This window comes from Rhipicephalus sanguineus, chromosome 8, assembly GCF_013339695.2.
Source record: "Rhipicephalus sanguineus isolate Rsan-2018 chromosome 8, BIME_Rsan_1.4, whole genome shotgun sequence".
Lineage (NCBI taxonomy): Eukaryota > Metazoa > Arthropoda > Arachnida > Ixodida > Ixodidae > Rhipicephalus > Rhipicephalus sanguineus.
Genome location: NC_051183.1, coordinates 158,478,902 through 158,496,549, shown reverse-complemented (window position 1 = coordinate 158,496,549; position 17,648 = coordinate 158,478,902). Strand labels below are relative to the sequence as shown.

The 17,648-nt window shown below is 48.2% G+C and overlaps 1 protein-coding gene across 1 annotated transcript in view; it reads right to left on the bottom strand.

Annotated features, from left to right (window-relative positions):
- LOC125759620 (fibrinolytic enzyme, isozyme C-like) overlaps nucleotides 1-5,777 on the bottom strand; it is a 133,306-nt gene extending 127,529 nt beyond the window's left edge. The window contains exon 1 of the mRNA XM_049418636.1: nucleotides 5,631-5,777. Coding sequence (XP_049274593.1) covers nucleotides 5,631-5,747 — 117 coding nt within the window. The 5' untranslated portion in view covers nucleotides 5,748-5,777. The remainder of the gene's footprint in view (nucleotides 1-5,630) is intronic.
- Between the last annotated feature and the right edge of the window lie 11,871 nt (nucleotides 5,778-17,648).

The window sequence follows — 17,648 nt, the reverse complement described above, 5'->3', positions numbered from 1 at the left end:
ATAAAGAACACACTCAGAAAGAGAATGGGCCATCTGAGCTTGCAAAGAAGTCGGAGGCAGCGAGGAGGACAGTGAAACCCGCGAATCGTTGCTTCTTATGCGACAAGACGGGGCATCGCGCAGCTGACTGCTCGTCTCGTACCAAAGGAAATACACCGGGCCGATGCGGTAAATGCTATAGAAGTGGCCACAGCAGCGAAAACTGTAACCGTCAATTTCATAAAAACCAGGCGTCGTGTGTCCTGTCGGAGGAAGAAAAGAACTCGACTTCTCAGCAGCGCAAGAATGGATACGTGACGCTGCAAGACGGCGAGACGATACCCATCGTCACTGCGACATCTAGCCGGCCTGTTACGCCCGGCAACGTTGTGAACGTGCCTGTCATGAAGGGGTTCCCGGAAAAGAGACAAGTTGACGTGCTCCGGGACACCGGCTGCAACACCGTTGTCGTGCGACAGGCCTTAGTACCGAAAGAGAAATTTACTGGAACATCGAGTCCAGTGTATTTACTTGATCGTACGGTGAGGTACCTTCCAGAAGCCAAGGTATTTTTGCGCAGTCCATTTTTTGTGGGTGAAGTGCTCGTGAAGTGCATGGTGGACCCACTGTACGATGTGATTCTAGGGAACATTAAGGGCGCGGTATTGCCAGATGCAATCCCACTTGACTCTGATACTCGTAAAAGACCGGGAAGAAACCAACCATCGACTGCGACAAGGAGAAGCCAGTGATGGAATCCGGTGACGTTGCTGCCTCCTAGGAGAATACAGTGGTCGGGGAATCTGAGAACATGGCCCAGGAGGATGAATTGATTGGTGGTCCCGAACCAGAAAAAACAGCTGTTGTAGGAGCAGGCCGAACGAAAGTGGGGAAAGACACGCCCTTACCCGTGATGTCTCTGCCGTCTTTGCGTGTACAAAGCGAAATACTACAGCAATATCAGGCAGATGATGAAACACTACGAGCCTGTTTCGAGGCAATCGGTAAAAGGATTGTATTGAACGACCGGGAAACCGTGTTCTTCCTACGTGACGGAATTCTCTTCCACAAACACAAGTTGCCTTGTGGAAAGGAATTGGAGCAACTAGTGGTGCCTCGTCAACTAAGGGAAACTGTCCTAAAGTTAGCGCATGAAGGCATTCTAGCCGGCCATCAGGGCATCACAAGAACAGTAAGCAGAGTTACTGCGGACTTCTGCTGGCCGGGCGTCCAATCTGATACGAAACGGTTTGTGAAGTCATGTGACGTATGTCAACGCACAGTGCCTCGTCACCTTGTGGGACGCGCTCCCTTGGGCACCATCGACACGCCATTCTCCAGAGTTGGTATTGATATAGTTGGACCATTGTCGCCAACCTCTGATAACCGCAACCGGTATATACTGACCATGGTAGACTTTGCGACGCGATACCCAGATGCCGTTGCGCTACCATCAATTGAATCAAGACAAGTCGCAGAGGGCCTTCTGGAAATGTTCACCCGCGTCGGCATTCCAAGAGAGATCATTAGTGATTGCGGCACATCGTTCATGTCGGTAGTTATGAAGGAGTTTACACGTCTGTTGTCTGTGAAACAACTGCCTACCACGCCGTATGATCCGATGGCTAACGGTCTAGTTGAACGTTTTACCGGCACGCTGAAGCGCATGATAGGGCGCATGTGCCAAGAGCGTCCGAACAGCTGGGACCGCTATCTCGCACCACTTTTGTTCGCATACCGGGAACTTCCACAACGTATCACTGGGTTCTCTCCGTTTGAATTGCTGTATGGCCTTTCACGTGCGGACGTTCGTACGTGGGCCAAACAGGGCGCGGCATGAATAAAGGCGTTGGGGAGCATGCTGCGTCGATTACGAGAAGGAGCGAACTTGCCCGCTCATTGCAGCTCATGCATGGGGTGTCAGCCGGTCTTCAAAAAGGTAAAAATTCTAGGAAGGAGCAAGGAGAGGGTAGGTCGTGAGCTGTTAGAAGCCTTTTATATTGAGGAATTGGGTGACAACTGCGGGAATGACACTACTGTTGCTCTGTATAGCGCAGAAAGCAATTTTCTGCGCAGCTTTTCTTTATGTGAGGTATCCTTGTCATGTGTTTCCTCCTCGTTTCTTCCCCTTCTTTCGATTTATTTTGGACGGGTGAAAAAAAGTGCATATTGCTACGGTATGAGCAGGGTCAGGGTATGAGCCACGAGGGAAGAAGAAGAAGAGGTTCAGCTGGTTCTACCTATGGACGCCATCACCACCTATCATTATGCAGATGCACTTGCGGTGGCATCTCATAATGGTCCCATAATCTCTATATTGCCGACGGTGGCGTTCCTGTCAGCAGCACGGTTTGAAAAGTTTGCAACGTCGGATACCTTTGCCAAATCGGCTTGGCAACATCTGAGTTTCCACACCTTAAGTATCCATGGAAAAATCGTTGGTGCTGCACTAGAAAGGAAGAAGTATCAATTACCAGGATAAGATGCCGCGTTCCCCCACTGAACTTCTACCTACACAGGTCGGGTCTGGCACAGTCACCCTTATGCCTCCACTGCAACGAGAGTGAATCTCTGCATCATTTCTTTTTAACATGCAGATTGTTCACAAATCAAAGAAAACGATTGCTAGATCAACCTCTCCGAAGGATGGGTTTAAATTTATCCCTTCCGGTGATTCTTTCCTTTGGTGCAACTGAAATCGGCTTTAGCCACAGGAACGTTTGCGCAGCCGTGTGCGAGTTTTTACGGGAAACAAAAAGAATAGAATGTTAAGTAATTTATGCACCATTTCACTGTTTCAACCTATTCAAATGTGTTCTTTTTTTTAACATCTGGATTGTACCAGTGAATCTAATTTTTTAAACCATTCATTCCTAAACATATTCGTATTGTAAAACAATTTATTTTCTAAAATAAGGTACCACCTGTTTCATGGCCGATCCCCCGTGGTGGGTTGCGCCAAGTAACTGAGGACCAACCAACCAACCAATCATTGCGTGACTTCATCTGTAAATAAACACAGTTAACCTCAATCGAACCGTAACAGTTTTGTGGTGGAGGTGCTGGGTATCGAATCAAGCAACACGGTTCAGCAACCGCCTGATCTACGCCGAAGCCGCCGCATTGCTGGACTGCCGCGTTACCACTGGAGGTCGACATGTCTCGCGGTGAAGACGGAACCCGGAACTACGCAGCTGCAGCCAGAGAACCAGTTCCAACAGCACCTTTGCTACCTGCTTCGGTCGCAGCTGGCCCTTGGCAGCGTCAGCATCTGATAGAGCCTCGTACCTTCGGAGTCAAATCTGGCGAGGATGTGGACGAGTGGCTCACACACTACAAACGGGTGAGCAATTACTACCGTTGGGACGCGGCAACTCAGCTGACGGTGTTTTTCTTGACCGACGCGGCACTAACATGGTATGAGAACCATGAGGACATCCTCACGACGTGGGATCGCTTCGTGTCGGAAGTAAAAGAGTGCTTTGGGGACTCCGTGGCAAAGAGGAAGCAAGCCCAACAAACGCTGCTACAAAGAGCCCAGGTACCAGGCGAAACATGCACGATGTACATTGAAGCAATATTGAAGGTGTGCAAGACCATCAAACCTTGCATGTCTGAAGAGGACACAGTCGGCCACCTGTTAAAAGGAATCGCAGAGGACGTTTATCAATTCCTCATCGGCAAAGACAGCATTGCAACAGTAGCCGACGTCATACGGCACTGTCGTGCATTTGAGACACTGAAAATGCGGCGTATTGCTCCGAAATTTGGCCGACTACCGAATGTGATCACAGTAGCGAGTGTTGACGACTACGCACCCTTTGTTCTTGCGTCTACAATACGCGATATCGTACGTGAAGAACTTAGTCGACACGCTCGCGCGACGCCTTGTGAAGCTGCACCTATGTCGGTTCCCGCTCAACATCATGTTTCCATTGCTGCAGCGGGCGTCGAGGAGCACAACTACGGTTCTTGCGCACCACCGAGGCCGCAGCGCAATCACTACCCAGCACCTCCACCACAAAACTGTTACGGTTCGATTGAGGTTAACTGTGTTTATTTACAGATGAAGTCAGGCAATGATAGGTAGTGATGGCGTCAATAGGTAGAACCAGCTGAACCTCTTCTTCTTCTTCCCTCGTGGCTCATACCCTGACGAGGCTCATACCGTAGCAATATATATGCAGCGAACAAATGAATAAAGCCAGTTGATAGTATGCGCTCTATGCGTTTACTCTGTCCTTTCCTTCCTGTGTTCGTCCGATTCAAAGCGCAACGATTCCCACCACGGTTTGTGCGTTTAATCACCTGACGAAGCAACCAACGCCGTCCAAATATATCAACGATTATTGATGTGCTCCTTCTGGCGCAATATTATTGCGAAAGCTTTAGCTGCCTCGTCGAGCGCTAAAACTGACCACCAGCGACGTCGGCGTCCCGCATCGGCGGCGTCAACACGAGTGATCCACAACATCATCCCACGAAGACGTCGCCAAATGACGTCATCATGACGTCACAGATCGCCAGAACTGGTGACGTCATGGCGACGCCACTATGACGTCATCAAGGCGTCACATAACATGACGTCACACGATGACATCAGATGACATCGTCGCTTTGCATTGCCTCCGTGATCGTTGGGCCGATCGCGGAGGCAATGCAAAACCAGGTGAGGTGCAGAAAGGTTTCGAAGGGGTGCGGGGAACAAGAAGACGGCTTTCGCCTTCGAGTCGTCTTAGGCGAATGCAGAAGGGACCACGTGAGTTTTCCTAAGCGCCTGATACAGGACTAGTTGATCTTGCGCGTGCGGTGACTTCGCGGGCTCGTGAGTTGAAATTTACCAATGGGAAAACTACCTTACCAATGAAAAAAAAGCTACTAAATTTACTAATGAAAGGCAAGCACATGCTTTCTGCACATATTGTATACCCTATGCAGCACTACACAGAGCTGTCATAGGCCACCGTTACGCTCGTTTAGATAACTTGAGAATAAGTTATCAAACAGCAAAAGGTGCAGTTAATAAATGTGCATAAGCCACCGGAGAGAAATTTTGTGCTCTAGAAGAAGATACACGAACTCTCCTTTGCTGCTTTTTATGCATTTTTTTTTCATTGCTGTGATTTTGCCGAATTCCCTTTGCGAAAAACAGTAGCCGGTGCTATATAAAAGTGCGAACATCTCCTAAACAAAAATTAATTAAAACAAAAGCATAATAAGAGCTAGACGGCTGGTGCAAATTTCAACAGCGCTCTGCCTGGCAATCAAGCTCTATCTCCGCGAAAACGCGTCTGCCACGCAGGAGTAAGGTGGGTGGCGCCACGTTCGACAAGAGAGTGCGAAGGAGAGAAGACCGAGGAGGAACGAGAGCGGAGGAGGGGAGTGTCGCTAAGTTACGCAGTTTCATGGGCTTTATTTGCAACACGCCGGAAGCGTCATCTGTCGTGCTGCGACAAAAACCGCATTTTCTCCGTGACGCAACTGCGCCGCCCTCGCGCGCTGCGGCGGCCGAGCAATTTCTCCTCCTCAAATACTTCTTTCTCCGTGCCTTTAACCATATTCCGGTGGCGCAGAATGAAGCCGATACTGTGCTGTGTGAAGCGAAACTGTACTAGCTGTGAAGCGTATCCAGAATTGTGCAGTCAACTCACGTGGCAAACACCGTACTGTCCTAGAGGGTCACCGGCACAGAAGGCGTAGTGTTCGTCAATGTTGCTGAAGACGAAACCACCTTTCTTCCGGCACTCGTCGATGGGCAACTCACTCATCTGGGCTTGCTTGAGCTTTGCGAAGCTACCGCTACCTGCGGTATAATGAGGTTGAAAATTCGCCATTAGATAAAACACACACACGATATATATATATATATATATATATATATATATATATATATATATATATATATATATATATATATATATATATATATATATATATAGGAAAAAGGTATACGCCTCTAAAAAACTGTTTATTTGTCGACGTTTCGACGTTTCGAGGGTGGGAAAATGTTCGAAAATATGTACATACATTCAAAGGAACAATCAACGTACAATAACTAAGTACGATGTGAATATACAGGGCTAAGGTTCAAAAACGCTTATTTCAGTAAAGTCGTAGAGTAACACAATACAGAGTAACATAATACATAGTAACGTAATAAGCATAATACATGTTACAGACTAACACAATAATTCTAAAAAAGCAAATAATACAATACAATAACTAGTGACGGCTTAGGTGAGGCTGTTTTCAAACAATGACAGTGTGTTATGTAAAACGACATCATTTGCAAGGCTATTCCAGTCATTAATAGTTCTAGGGAAGAATGAATACTTGTAGCAGTTAATCCGTGAAGTTAAAGGGGTTATTTTACTGTGTCGCTTGCGAGTGGCGTAACCGGAAGAGTACTGAAGGATGCGTGTAGTGTCAACATTTAAATGGCCATTTATTAATTGAAAGAAAAACTTAAGTCAGCAAAGGCGGTTTCTGTCCACAACGGATTAGAGGCCACTTTTTATCAATAGCTCAGATACCGATGTTCTACCGTAGGAGTTGTAAATAAAACGTAAGCCTTTCTTTTGCACTTTTTCTAGTTGATTAACGTTCCGTTTAGTGAATGGATCCCATATTATCACAGCATATTCCAACATTGGACAAATGAGTGTTTTATACGCTAGCATGCGTACTGACGGGGTAGAATACTTTAAGGATCGTTTTCGAAAAAAGAGTTTACGTAGACAGTTACCTGTAGTTATGTCAACGTGTTTGTTCCAGTTGAGATCATTAGTTATCCATAATCCAAGGTATCTGTATTCTGCAACTTCTGTTAGCTTGACGCTATTTGTGCCGTACTGATAACATAAAGGATTTTTCTTTAGTGTGATTTTCATATAAACTGTTTTGTTGTAATTAATTGCCATTTGCCATTCCTGGCACCAAGAAACGACCTTGTGAAATTGATTATTGAGCCTTATCTGATCCCCAGCAGATGATACTTTCGTGTATAACACACAATCATCAGCATAAAGCTTTACATTAACAGAAAGACCATTGATTATATCATTTATATATCAAAGAAATAAAAGAGGCCGGAGGACCGAGCGCTGAGGTACGCCGGAATCTACAGGAAGTTTGCTAGAGCAGCTGTCAATAAGTGAAACAAAGTGTTGTCTGTTTTGAAGGTACGCTCGTATCCATGCTATCAGTTTCGAATTTTTCAAGATATATTGCAATTTATGAAGTAATTTTGTATGCGAAACTTTATCAAAAGCCTTTTGAAAGTCCATAAAAATGGCATCTAGCTGTTCACCTTCATTTAGTGCGGTAGAAAAATCGTGGATGGTTTCAACCAGCTGTGTAGTGGTTGAATATCCACGTCGAAACCCATGCTGTGCTCTTGTTATTACTTTGTGTTCCTCAAGAAATGTAACAATGTGTTTGTAAATTATGTGCTCTAGAATTTTACAAGCTGTTGAGGTTAACGAAACTGGTCGATAATTTTTTATTTGAGTTTTGTCACCTGCTTTGTGTAGGGGCTTAATTCGGGCAACGTTCCAGTCCTCAGGGAGCACACCTTCGTTCAGAGACCTAGTATACAACACACACAAATATTTTGCACACCACTCTGCGTACCGTTCTAGGAACGCATTCGGTATCTCATCTGGTCCAACAGATTTTTTAACATCCAGATTTAACAATAAATTAAAGATACCCTCTTCGGAAATGGTAAGCATTTATAGGCATTTTTAAGTATTTAGGCACAAACGCCAAAAATAGGCATTTATAGGCACTATCAAAACACTATAAAAGTCCTTCTTCACCTCTAATTCATGCTCATATATCAAAGTGGCGCGATAGGAACGCAAGGAACAAAATAGGGATTTGCCTAAAATCCGGTCTCTACTGATGATGCTTATTGGCCCGCTAGAAAGTGTGCCTGTACTTTCGTTTATACCTGATGACACGGTGTTGAATTTAGAGATTAGGTAAGACTCGCGGATTTCACGCTCGTGATGAGGATGAAAGCCTGATTCAAGTGTAGTGGCCCTAATTTTTTCAAAGAATGCCCTGGTAAGCGAATATGTTTTGAAAGAGGCAGGTTAGGTAGCGTATTAGTTTGCGACCTATGGTTGTTAAAGCGCATTCGGAACGGCGTTTCCGTTTGGTCAATATACTGCTTTTGGCAGACGGCGCACTCGAGCATGTATATAACGTTAGGGCTACCGCAATGAAAGGAGCCGCGAACTTTAAGGGTGAAGTTTGAAGACATACTAACGACTGCCTGGGTAGTTTGCATATGTACACACTTTGCAGCGTGGTTTCTTGCAAGTTGCACAACCAGATATTGTGGGATTATTTAATCTTGACGATGTTAACATGTCGCGGATATATATATATATATATATATATATATATATCTATATATTATATATATATATTATATATATATATATATATATATAATATATATATATTGTAATGAACGAGACACAGAGACAGCACCCGTTCCTGGGCCGGCTGTTCTATATTCTCCACTTCCTCCTCCTTTTCCTTGGTCCTTTTTCAGCTCCTCGCGCAAGCAGCCGAGCCGCATTGCCGTTCTTGCCTTTCACACTCGGCCACGCTGCGGACCTGGCAAACAAAAAGAAACAACAGTTCAGTCCAAGGGACGCACTCGTTTCTTGAAGCGTGACACATGCACTGCGAAGTTGTTCCTTTTCCGCCGATCGAGTTCAAAGCTTGGATTTCAGGTGGTAACGCGCCAGGTATTTTGTCCTAACCGTTCGGTGATCGTGAAGGGCCCCTCGAACTTCGGTAGTAACTTCTTGCCCGGGCAGCTGCCGCCCCTTTGCACCCACACTTCGTCTCCAATTTTATATTCCGGTGCAGGGCGCCGGCGGCGGTCATAATAGCGCTTTTGTTTTTCTTGTGCTCGTGCGGCTCTTTTCCTGGCCGCAGCTCTGATCTTCTGACAGGCGTCTGTACGGCTGTCATGGCGCGTGACGCTAACAGGAGCGTCTAGGCTGAGGACCGCTTTCAGCTGGGGCAGCTTTCCGTATACGATTTCGTACGGTGTCGCACCGGTAGACGTCTGCAGCGCCGTGTTAACTGCATAGCCAGCAGCCCGAAGGTGCACGTCCCAATCGGCCTCTCCTTTCCTGTCGACTTTGGTGTACGGAGCGAGTCTTGCCTGAATACTTTGATTAGTACGCTCAGTAAGGCCGTTTGTCTGCGGATGGAACGCTGATGCGTAATGGTGCTGTACACCCGCCTTGGAAAGATACGTTCGCAGTTCCCGGCTACGAAATGTTGTGGCACGGTCAGATATAAGTTTTTTTGGCAAGCCATGCCTCCATTCAAATCTGCGCTGCAAGAAATTGACTAAATGAACGGAGGCAAGAGATGGTACGGCTGCCACTTCTACGTATTTGGACAGATAGTCCACAGCTGCAATGATGTAGCGGTTTCCAGCAGTGGTGGTGGGTAGCGGCCCCATGTAATCGATGCCCACCGTATGAAATATCTGATCAGGTATCTGCACTGGTGTTAACAGTCCAGGCTGACACCCCGGCAGTCGTTTAAACCGTTGACACTCTTGGCAACTGGCTACGTAAGAGCGCACATTACTCTGCATTTTCGGCCACCAGAAGCGTTCTTGCAGCTTGCGAAGCGTGGCTCGTTGTCCAATGTGCCCTCCTTCGGGATCATCATGAATGGCCCGTAGTATTTCGGTACGCAGACATTTCGGAACAGCCAAGAGGTAGCGTTCTTCCGAGAGGTCGTGGTGCCACTGACGACGGCACAGTACATCATTGCGTATTGCAAACAACGGATTTGTTTCCGTGCCCGTTACAGATGCAATGATTGGCGCCAAGTCCTCGTCCTCTTCTTGGGTTTTGCGCACGTTTACTTGGGCAAAATAGATGTGATTTTGCTTGCTTCCTTCAATGCGCATGAGTGGGTTGCGTGACAAGGCATCGGCGATGTTGTTCAAGACCCCAGCGCGATGACGCACGTCAAAGTCATACTCTTGGAGCGTGATAATCCACCGAGCAAACTTATGCTTGAGCTGTTGCTTGGAAAACATCCAAGTCAACGCGGCATTATCGGTTACCACGGTGAACCTGCGTCCGAACAGATAATGGCGGAATTTATCGTCCACGCTCCACACCACTGCCAGACATTCCAGCTCATTGGAGTGATAGTGGCGCTCGGTCTCGGAGAGTTTCCGGCTGGCATAAGCGACGATGTGCTCGACGTCTTCTGGATCACGCTGGACTAGCACTGCCCCTAGACCGACTTGGCTAGCGTCGGTGTGCACTTCAGTGGCCCAGTCATCATTGAAGTGACTCAATACAGGAGAGGCAGTGAGCTTTCGCTTTATCGTCCGGAAAGCAGTTTCTTGCGCGGCGCCCCATTCAAACTGGACGTCCTTTTTGAGGAGATCGCTCAGGGGAGCCGCAATCGAAGCGAAGTGGGGAATAAACCTCCGCAGGTAAGATGCCATGCCCATAAACGACTGCACTTGCTTCAAGCTGGCTGGTGTGGGAAATTCCGACACTGCTGCGATGCGCTCCGGGAGTGGCTGTATGCCGTCGGGAGAAATCTGATGTCCAAGGTACGCTATCTTAAACAGACCAAACTGGCACTTCTCTCGGTTTAAGCGGAACCCCGCCTCGTAGAGCTTGTGTAGCACTTCGTTTAAATTGCGAAGGTGTTCATCCTCTGTGGTGCCGACGACGAGGATGTCATCTAAATAGACCACGCAGGCTCGGTTCTTCAGTGAGCCTAGTACGGAATTCATCGCGCGCTGAAATGTGCTAGGGGCCGTTCTGAGCCCAAACGGCATGCGATTGAATTCATATAGGCCTGACGGAGTGCGAAAGGCGGTCTTGCACTTATCCTCTTCTGCGACGCTAATCTGCCAGTAGCCTGCGCGTAAGTCGAGTGAGGAGAAGAATCTGCAGTGGCGAACTGTATCGATGGCGTCGTCGATGCGAGGCAATGGGTACGAGTCGGGCGTCGTACACTTGTTGAGCTGCCTGTAGTCTACGCAGAACCGCATGGACCCGTTTTTCTTTCGTACGAGCACGACAGGTGCTGCCCACGGACTTGATGAAGGCCTAATTATGCCTGCGGAGAGCATTTCGCGGACTTGATCTGCGATAACGGCGCGCTCCTTCTCAGCGTATCTTCTCAACGGCACGCATATCGGAGAGTGGTCCCCCGTTGGTATTCGATGCAAAAGCATCTTAGTACCCGGGAGATCTGCCGTAGTGTCGGCGAATATTGCGTTATGCCGAGTCAGTATAGAACTTAAGGTAAGCGGACTCGGCGGCTCACCTCTCGGCGTTGGCAGGGGCGGCGCCGCAGCCTCGGTTGTCGAAGGCCGGAGCTCTACATGGCCACGATCGATGGTGATCTGGATGTCGTCCGACAGCAGGAAGTCTGTGCCCAGAATCATGTCGGCAGGTAGATTCTCGAAGACAGGAATGGCTGGCAGAAACTTTGTCCCCGCTGTCGTCCGGACATAGACGTCGAGCATGCCCACTGGCATCACGCTGCCTCCCAGTCCGCGGAGTGGAGTATATATATATATATATATATATATATATATATAATATATATATATATATATATATATATATATATATATATATCAGGAATGAAGAAAGAAACTACGACTTTCGTTGCACTAACGTTTCATCTGGTGGACCAGACTTTGTCGACGTCTTTGACAAAGTCTGGTCCACCAGACGAAACGTTAGTGACAATATACAGTGCCGAACCAACGAAAGTCGTAGTTTCTTTCTTCATTCCTTATTCTATCGGGGTTCGCGTGATTCTTTTCCCACTACTATATATATATATATATATATATATATATATATATATATATATATATATATATATATTGAAAGACGACAGCAATGTCGAGGACTCGACGCCTATTATTCAGCAGGGCCGCCTGACCAATTCTACGAACGAGGAAGACGCTCACAGTGATGATGATTATATACAGGTGAAGAAGATGAAGGACGAATGCTGTGAATATTGTGCTCACACTAATTTCTCCCTCGCGCGGAAGCGGCCAACCAGGCCGCTGTTTATGGCGATGCCGTACGTCGTAGGAATGGTTTTAAGCGTGACACGTGAACAACCTCCGTGCCACGGCAACGAGAAGGCATGATAACGGGAGTTACCCAGTAGTTCACGGGAGAAGTTTGCTCGACAACAGCGTAGGGGCCAATAAAACGTGACTGAAACTTATCACGTAGGCCAGGAACTCGCGTTGGGGTCCACAACAGTACTTCATCTCCGTGATTGAACTGAACGACGCGGTGAGCGTCATCGTAGCGAGTCTTCCGCTCTTGTTGACTTGCCTCGGTATTGAGGCGGGCGTGGTGGCGACAATTGGCCAGGCGAGAGATTAAGTGCGCACTCGATGACGCCGACGAGTCCACGGGGACATCAAAAAAATCACAGCATATCCACGGAGTGAATGATGATGAGTGGGCGAAGCTGCGGAGGTTCATCGGTAAACCGTGAATCTTCCGTGAATTCTGCCCAGTACATCCTCACCGACGTGAGATCGGGCGCGTTTATACTAAAGGTTCGATGAGTTATGACGACTTGCAGCTCACTTTAATTTTACATGTACGCTGTGAATTTTCATTGTTTAGAAAACCATTGCTTTAGAAAACATCTGGCGTCTTTCGTTAAGCAGCTGGCGTCTTTTCGTTTTGCTTTAGAAACATCTGGCGTTCTTTCGTTTTGCTTTTAGAAAACATCTGGCGTCTTTCGTTGGTTTATTTCATCATACAACAGCGTTTTGAACAAAATTTTTATTGTTTAATCACGCACAGGAGAAATCTCACCAGGCAATACCTTGGAGGTAAACAATGGCTGCTAATGGGAATGAGAGACAGAAGAAGTCGGCATTTAGCTAACGTTGCGAATTTTTTATTGTTCAACAACACACAGGAAAAATCTCCCACCGGCACCACCTTGGAGGTCAAAGCGTAAGACTGGTTACGCTACGACTACTACGACTACGACTACGACTACGAGGGACGAACGGGTGCCGCCTTAAGGAGCTTCGCCCCTAAAAAGGAGACGTCGAGGGGAGATGTCGGTTGACGGCCATAGACAAGAAAGAAGGATGAATAGCCTGTGGTGCGCAGCGTAGCGGTATTGTACGCAAAGGTCACGAATGGCAGGATGGTATCCCAGTTGGTGTTTGTCCGAGCGATGCAGTTTTCCCTCCAAAAACTGCACCACCTAGTTTTCCGAGCGGTATTCAGAGATAGAGACGACCGGTTGTAGATTGATGGTGAGCGTCGCAGAGGGGACGGGGACCGGTGACCTCCTGAGCGGTAGTTTCGAGGTGCGTTGGCTGGAGAAGACGGGGAGAAGGAACGTGTTGAAAGGAAGGCGCTGGTACTAGTTAGGAGGGGACGTCGAATCTCTTTCGTATACGTCGTAGCCGCGGCGTTCGTCCTGCTGGCGTTTGCGACAATATCGGGAAATATGCCTCGAATGCCACACTAATAACATATCGGGCGAGACGAGCGCCAGGGGGCGTAGAGGGCAGGAGTAGGCGGGACAGGTGGACGTGGCGCAAATGATGCTAAGTTGGTCTGAGCAGGAACAGGATGCACGCTCTGAGCCAAGGAAGGTTGCATGGCAGCGATTTGCGCATATGTCGGGGGCGGCGGTGATGGCGTCTGAATGTCAGACGTGAGAGCGCAAGCCAAGGAGGACAGCTCCTCTCTGATGATGTCGCGCAAACCAGTAGACAAAGAGCGAGGCTGTGGGGCTGGCGGACATGACAGTCCTTGCGCTTGAATCTCCTCGCGAATCAGAGTGCGAATCAACGTACGGAAATCCGCATTCGAGGAAGGCCGGATGTCACAGGCGTCCGGTTGCAATCGGATAGCTTGTAGTTCATCGAGATGTTGGAAAGTCGTTATGACATCCTCGACGGTGCTGGGGTTTTTGACGGCCAGAGCGTTGAACGCGACGTGGCCTATCCTTTTAAATGGGTGGTGCCATCAAATTTCGAGGCTATAACAAGCCTGTTGTGGGTTTCCTCTGTATGCAAGGACATTCCACACGAAGGGTCGGACACAGCAAACGTTTAGAATATATCTTAATTCACTTCCAAAGTGTACCTAAATGCCCATTCTCCCGATCGAAGCCCATCGCCAGCGCGCCAACACTGACGTAGATCTGTAGGATGGACAACGAAAGTTGTAGTGACGTCACACCAAATCTGCTGTAGTAACGTGAGTGACCTTGGACCTCCGCCACTTCCGCAACGTGCGTACCGGCTGCAGTGAACTAGAATATATTCTAGTTCACTATAGTACCGACAAAGCATCGGTTGCTACATCACTCGCTGGGTTTCGATCGCTTCCTGGCTAAGTGCGTCACAGCCTCGTGTGGTCACGTGACCACGCCTCCTACACTTCTACGTCACTGCCCAACCTCGGCGCCCAGAAACCGAAACCGAAAGTTGTCCAGATCAAAAGGCGATATTAAATTATTTTGCGAGAATACATGAATCTTGGTGCGTGCATCATGCTCCCTTGAGCTATAGGAAATGCTTACAGCAAAGAACGCGCAAGCCACAAATTTGGTGGCACCACCCCTTTAAGGACGTGTCGAACCCGATCAGCCTCTGCCATAGCCGAGTCCTCGCGACGGCAAAGGGCAAGGACGTCCTCGATGTACGATGTGTGCGTCTCTCCTGGATCTTGTACGCGGCCGTCGAGCTTCCTCTTCGAGACTTCAGAATGGATGTATGGGGTCCCGAAAATCCTCCGAATCTGTTGAGCGAAGGTAGGCCAGTCAGCGAAGCTGCCCTCGTGGTTAAAAAACCACGTTTTTGCTACATCGGACAGATAGAAGACGACGTGACGAAGTCCTTGAGGTGCGTCCCATTGGTTGTACACACTGGTCATGTCATATTCTTTGAGCCATACTTCGACATCGTCGCGTGGGAGACCGGAAAAGATGGGTGGGTCCCGCTGCCGGGCAGTGACGGTCCATGCGGGGGAGGGTGGTTCGACGGGGTTGGCGGATGGTCTAGGCAATGTGTCTTGGGCCATGACAGCGGGTACGCTGAGCAAACGGCGACCCGAAAGAAGCTCCAGGGAACTCGACGTCGTAGAGGACTTAAGGATCAAAAGCAACCTCCACCACTCTGAAAGACGGCAGCAATGTCGAGGACTCGACGCCTCTTATTCAGCAGGGCCGGCTGACCAATTCTACGAAAGAGGAAGACGCTCACAGTGATGATGATTATATACAGGTGACGAAGGTGAAGGACGAATGCTGGGAATATTGAGCTTACTATATATATATATATATATATATATATATATATATATATATATATATCGTTAGGTGCATTACGTGTGACGTGTTACGTGCTCGTACATTTACGGTCGCCCGTTTACCATCGTAACAGATCACCATTCTCTATGCTGGCTGGTCAACCATCGCGACCCATCCGGACGCCTCGCTCGACGGGCCCTTCGTCTACAAGAATATGAATTCACTATTTCGTACAAAAGTGGCCGTCGACACGCTAATGCGGATTGCCTTTCTAGGATGCCACTACCGACGACAGATTGTGAAGTCCACAACTTTGACCATCTTATCGCTTCTCTGTCAGCTGACTTTCCCGATGCTTCGACTTTCGCCGCTGAGCAGCGCAAAGACCCCAGCTTGAAAGCTATTTTTCCTCCAACGCAAGGCTCCATAAGCGAAGGCCGATTTTGCACCCGAGATGGTCTTCTTTACAAGAGGAACTTATCAACGACGGGCGCTCGCTTTCTACTGGTGGTTCCCGAGTCTCTTCAGACATCTGTTCTGCGTATTACGCACGATGACCCGACGTCTGGTCACTTGGGGACCACGCGAACACTAAGCCGCACCAAAGACCGATTCTACTGGCCTCAAATGCGCAAAACAGTTGACACCTATGTGGCTAGTTGTACACAATGTCAGAGCCACAAGCGACCTACCTCAGCTCCAGTCGGTTACCTCCAGCCAGTAAATCCACCCAGCACTCCGTTCGAAAAGGTCGGCATAGACTTGATCGGATCGTTCCCACGTTCTTAGAGAGGCAACAGGAGGATAATAGTGTGTGCTGACTACATGACACGGTACTGCGAGACGGCAGCCTTATCCTCCGCCACGGCAGCCCAGGTTTCTGAGTTTATACTCCACTCCATCATACTTCGACACGGGCCTCCTCGAGTGATAATAAGTGACCGTGGTCGCCAGTTTACTGCCGATGTTGTGAAAGAATTACTCCGTTTGTGTGCCTCCAAGATCCGTCACTCAACAACTTATCATCCGCAAACTAATGGCCTCACCGAGCGCACAAACCGAACATTGATCAACATGTTATCAATGTACGTCGCTTCGGACCACAAAAACTGGGATGAAGTATTACCGTTCGTGAGATACGCTTTCAACACTGCGAAGCACGAAACCACGGGCTATCCGCCTCGTGCATCGGTATGGTGGCGCCACCGCTCGGCTCAGGCGGTTGTACCCTCTGCCAACCCCCCATAGGATCCCATGCATTTTGAATGAAGTTTGCGATTTCGTTGCGCAAAAACAAACTAGCGCCATCTCTCGACAATATGCCACACCGACGACGCAACACTTCCTCTTGCTTCCACCGATACGCGATGCTCCTAGGTGCCCCTCTCTCCACTTTCTTTTATTTCTTTCGGTGGCCGTGAGAGCGCGCGTTGTGCACTGTGCAGTAGTGCACCCGACAAGACCTGCTAGGCTCGTCGCTTTCGTCGCGTCTTCCTTGAACGTTGCAACGTTAATATTGTGTTAAGGCGGTGGCCACACGTCGGACGATCGGAGCCCTGATTTCGTTCAGCTGCCATCTCATCAACGGCAATGTTTCAGACGCGTCAGTTGTGTACTTTTGTCCGTTGGTTGCGGGACAAGATGGCCTCCTGCAAGACCGCGTTTTTCCAAGTCAGCTGTGTGTGTAGTTCTCGGCGTCGTAGCAGTATGATGACGCGAGGACGTCAACTGGTGCTACATCGTGGGAACTGCTGAAGTGACTGCAAGCTTGACGACATTGTGCCAGAATATTCTAGCGTACTGTACGCGCACGATTGTGCTGCACTTAAAATACCGCGCTTGGCCTCGCGCGTGAACCTGGTACGCCTGTGTGCAGCAAGTGTGTTGTTATCGTTGTTGCGTCGGTTAATATTGAATTGCAATTGGAATACCGTTTTTGCAAAGGTAAGTAAAGCTGTAAGTAGTTGTCCTGCTATATGCTGGCTACTCTGCGAACATTACTTCTAGAATCGCATTTTATTTTGAGCTGCACGTACCAAAGGAGAATCTAGCATACGAGATACATTGCACGCCTGCGCATTTCCTATATAAATCTGAGTAATGCCACGCGTGCGCATTTCCTCTATAAGTCTGAGTAATGCCATGCTCAATTTAAAGAGCATGTGTTAGAGGATTGTGGCTTCAATGGTGAAAGTGATAAGATATTCCGAAATATGTGATTGCAATGCAGTTAGAACTTTCTCATATGTTAACACGGTCTGTGAACAAAAAAAAACGCTGCGTGAATGTTTGTTGGTCATTTGCTAAAGTACTTTCACGCATTATTA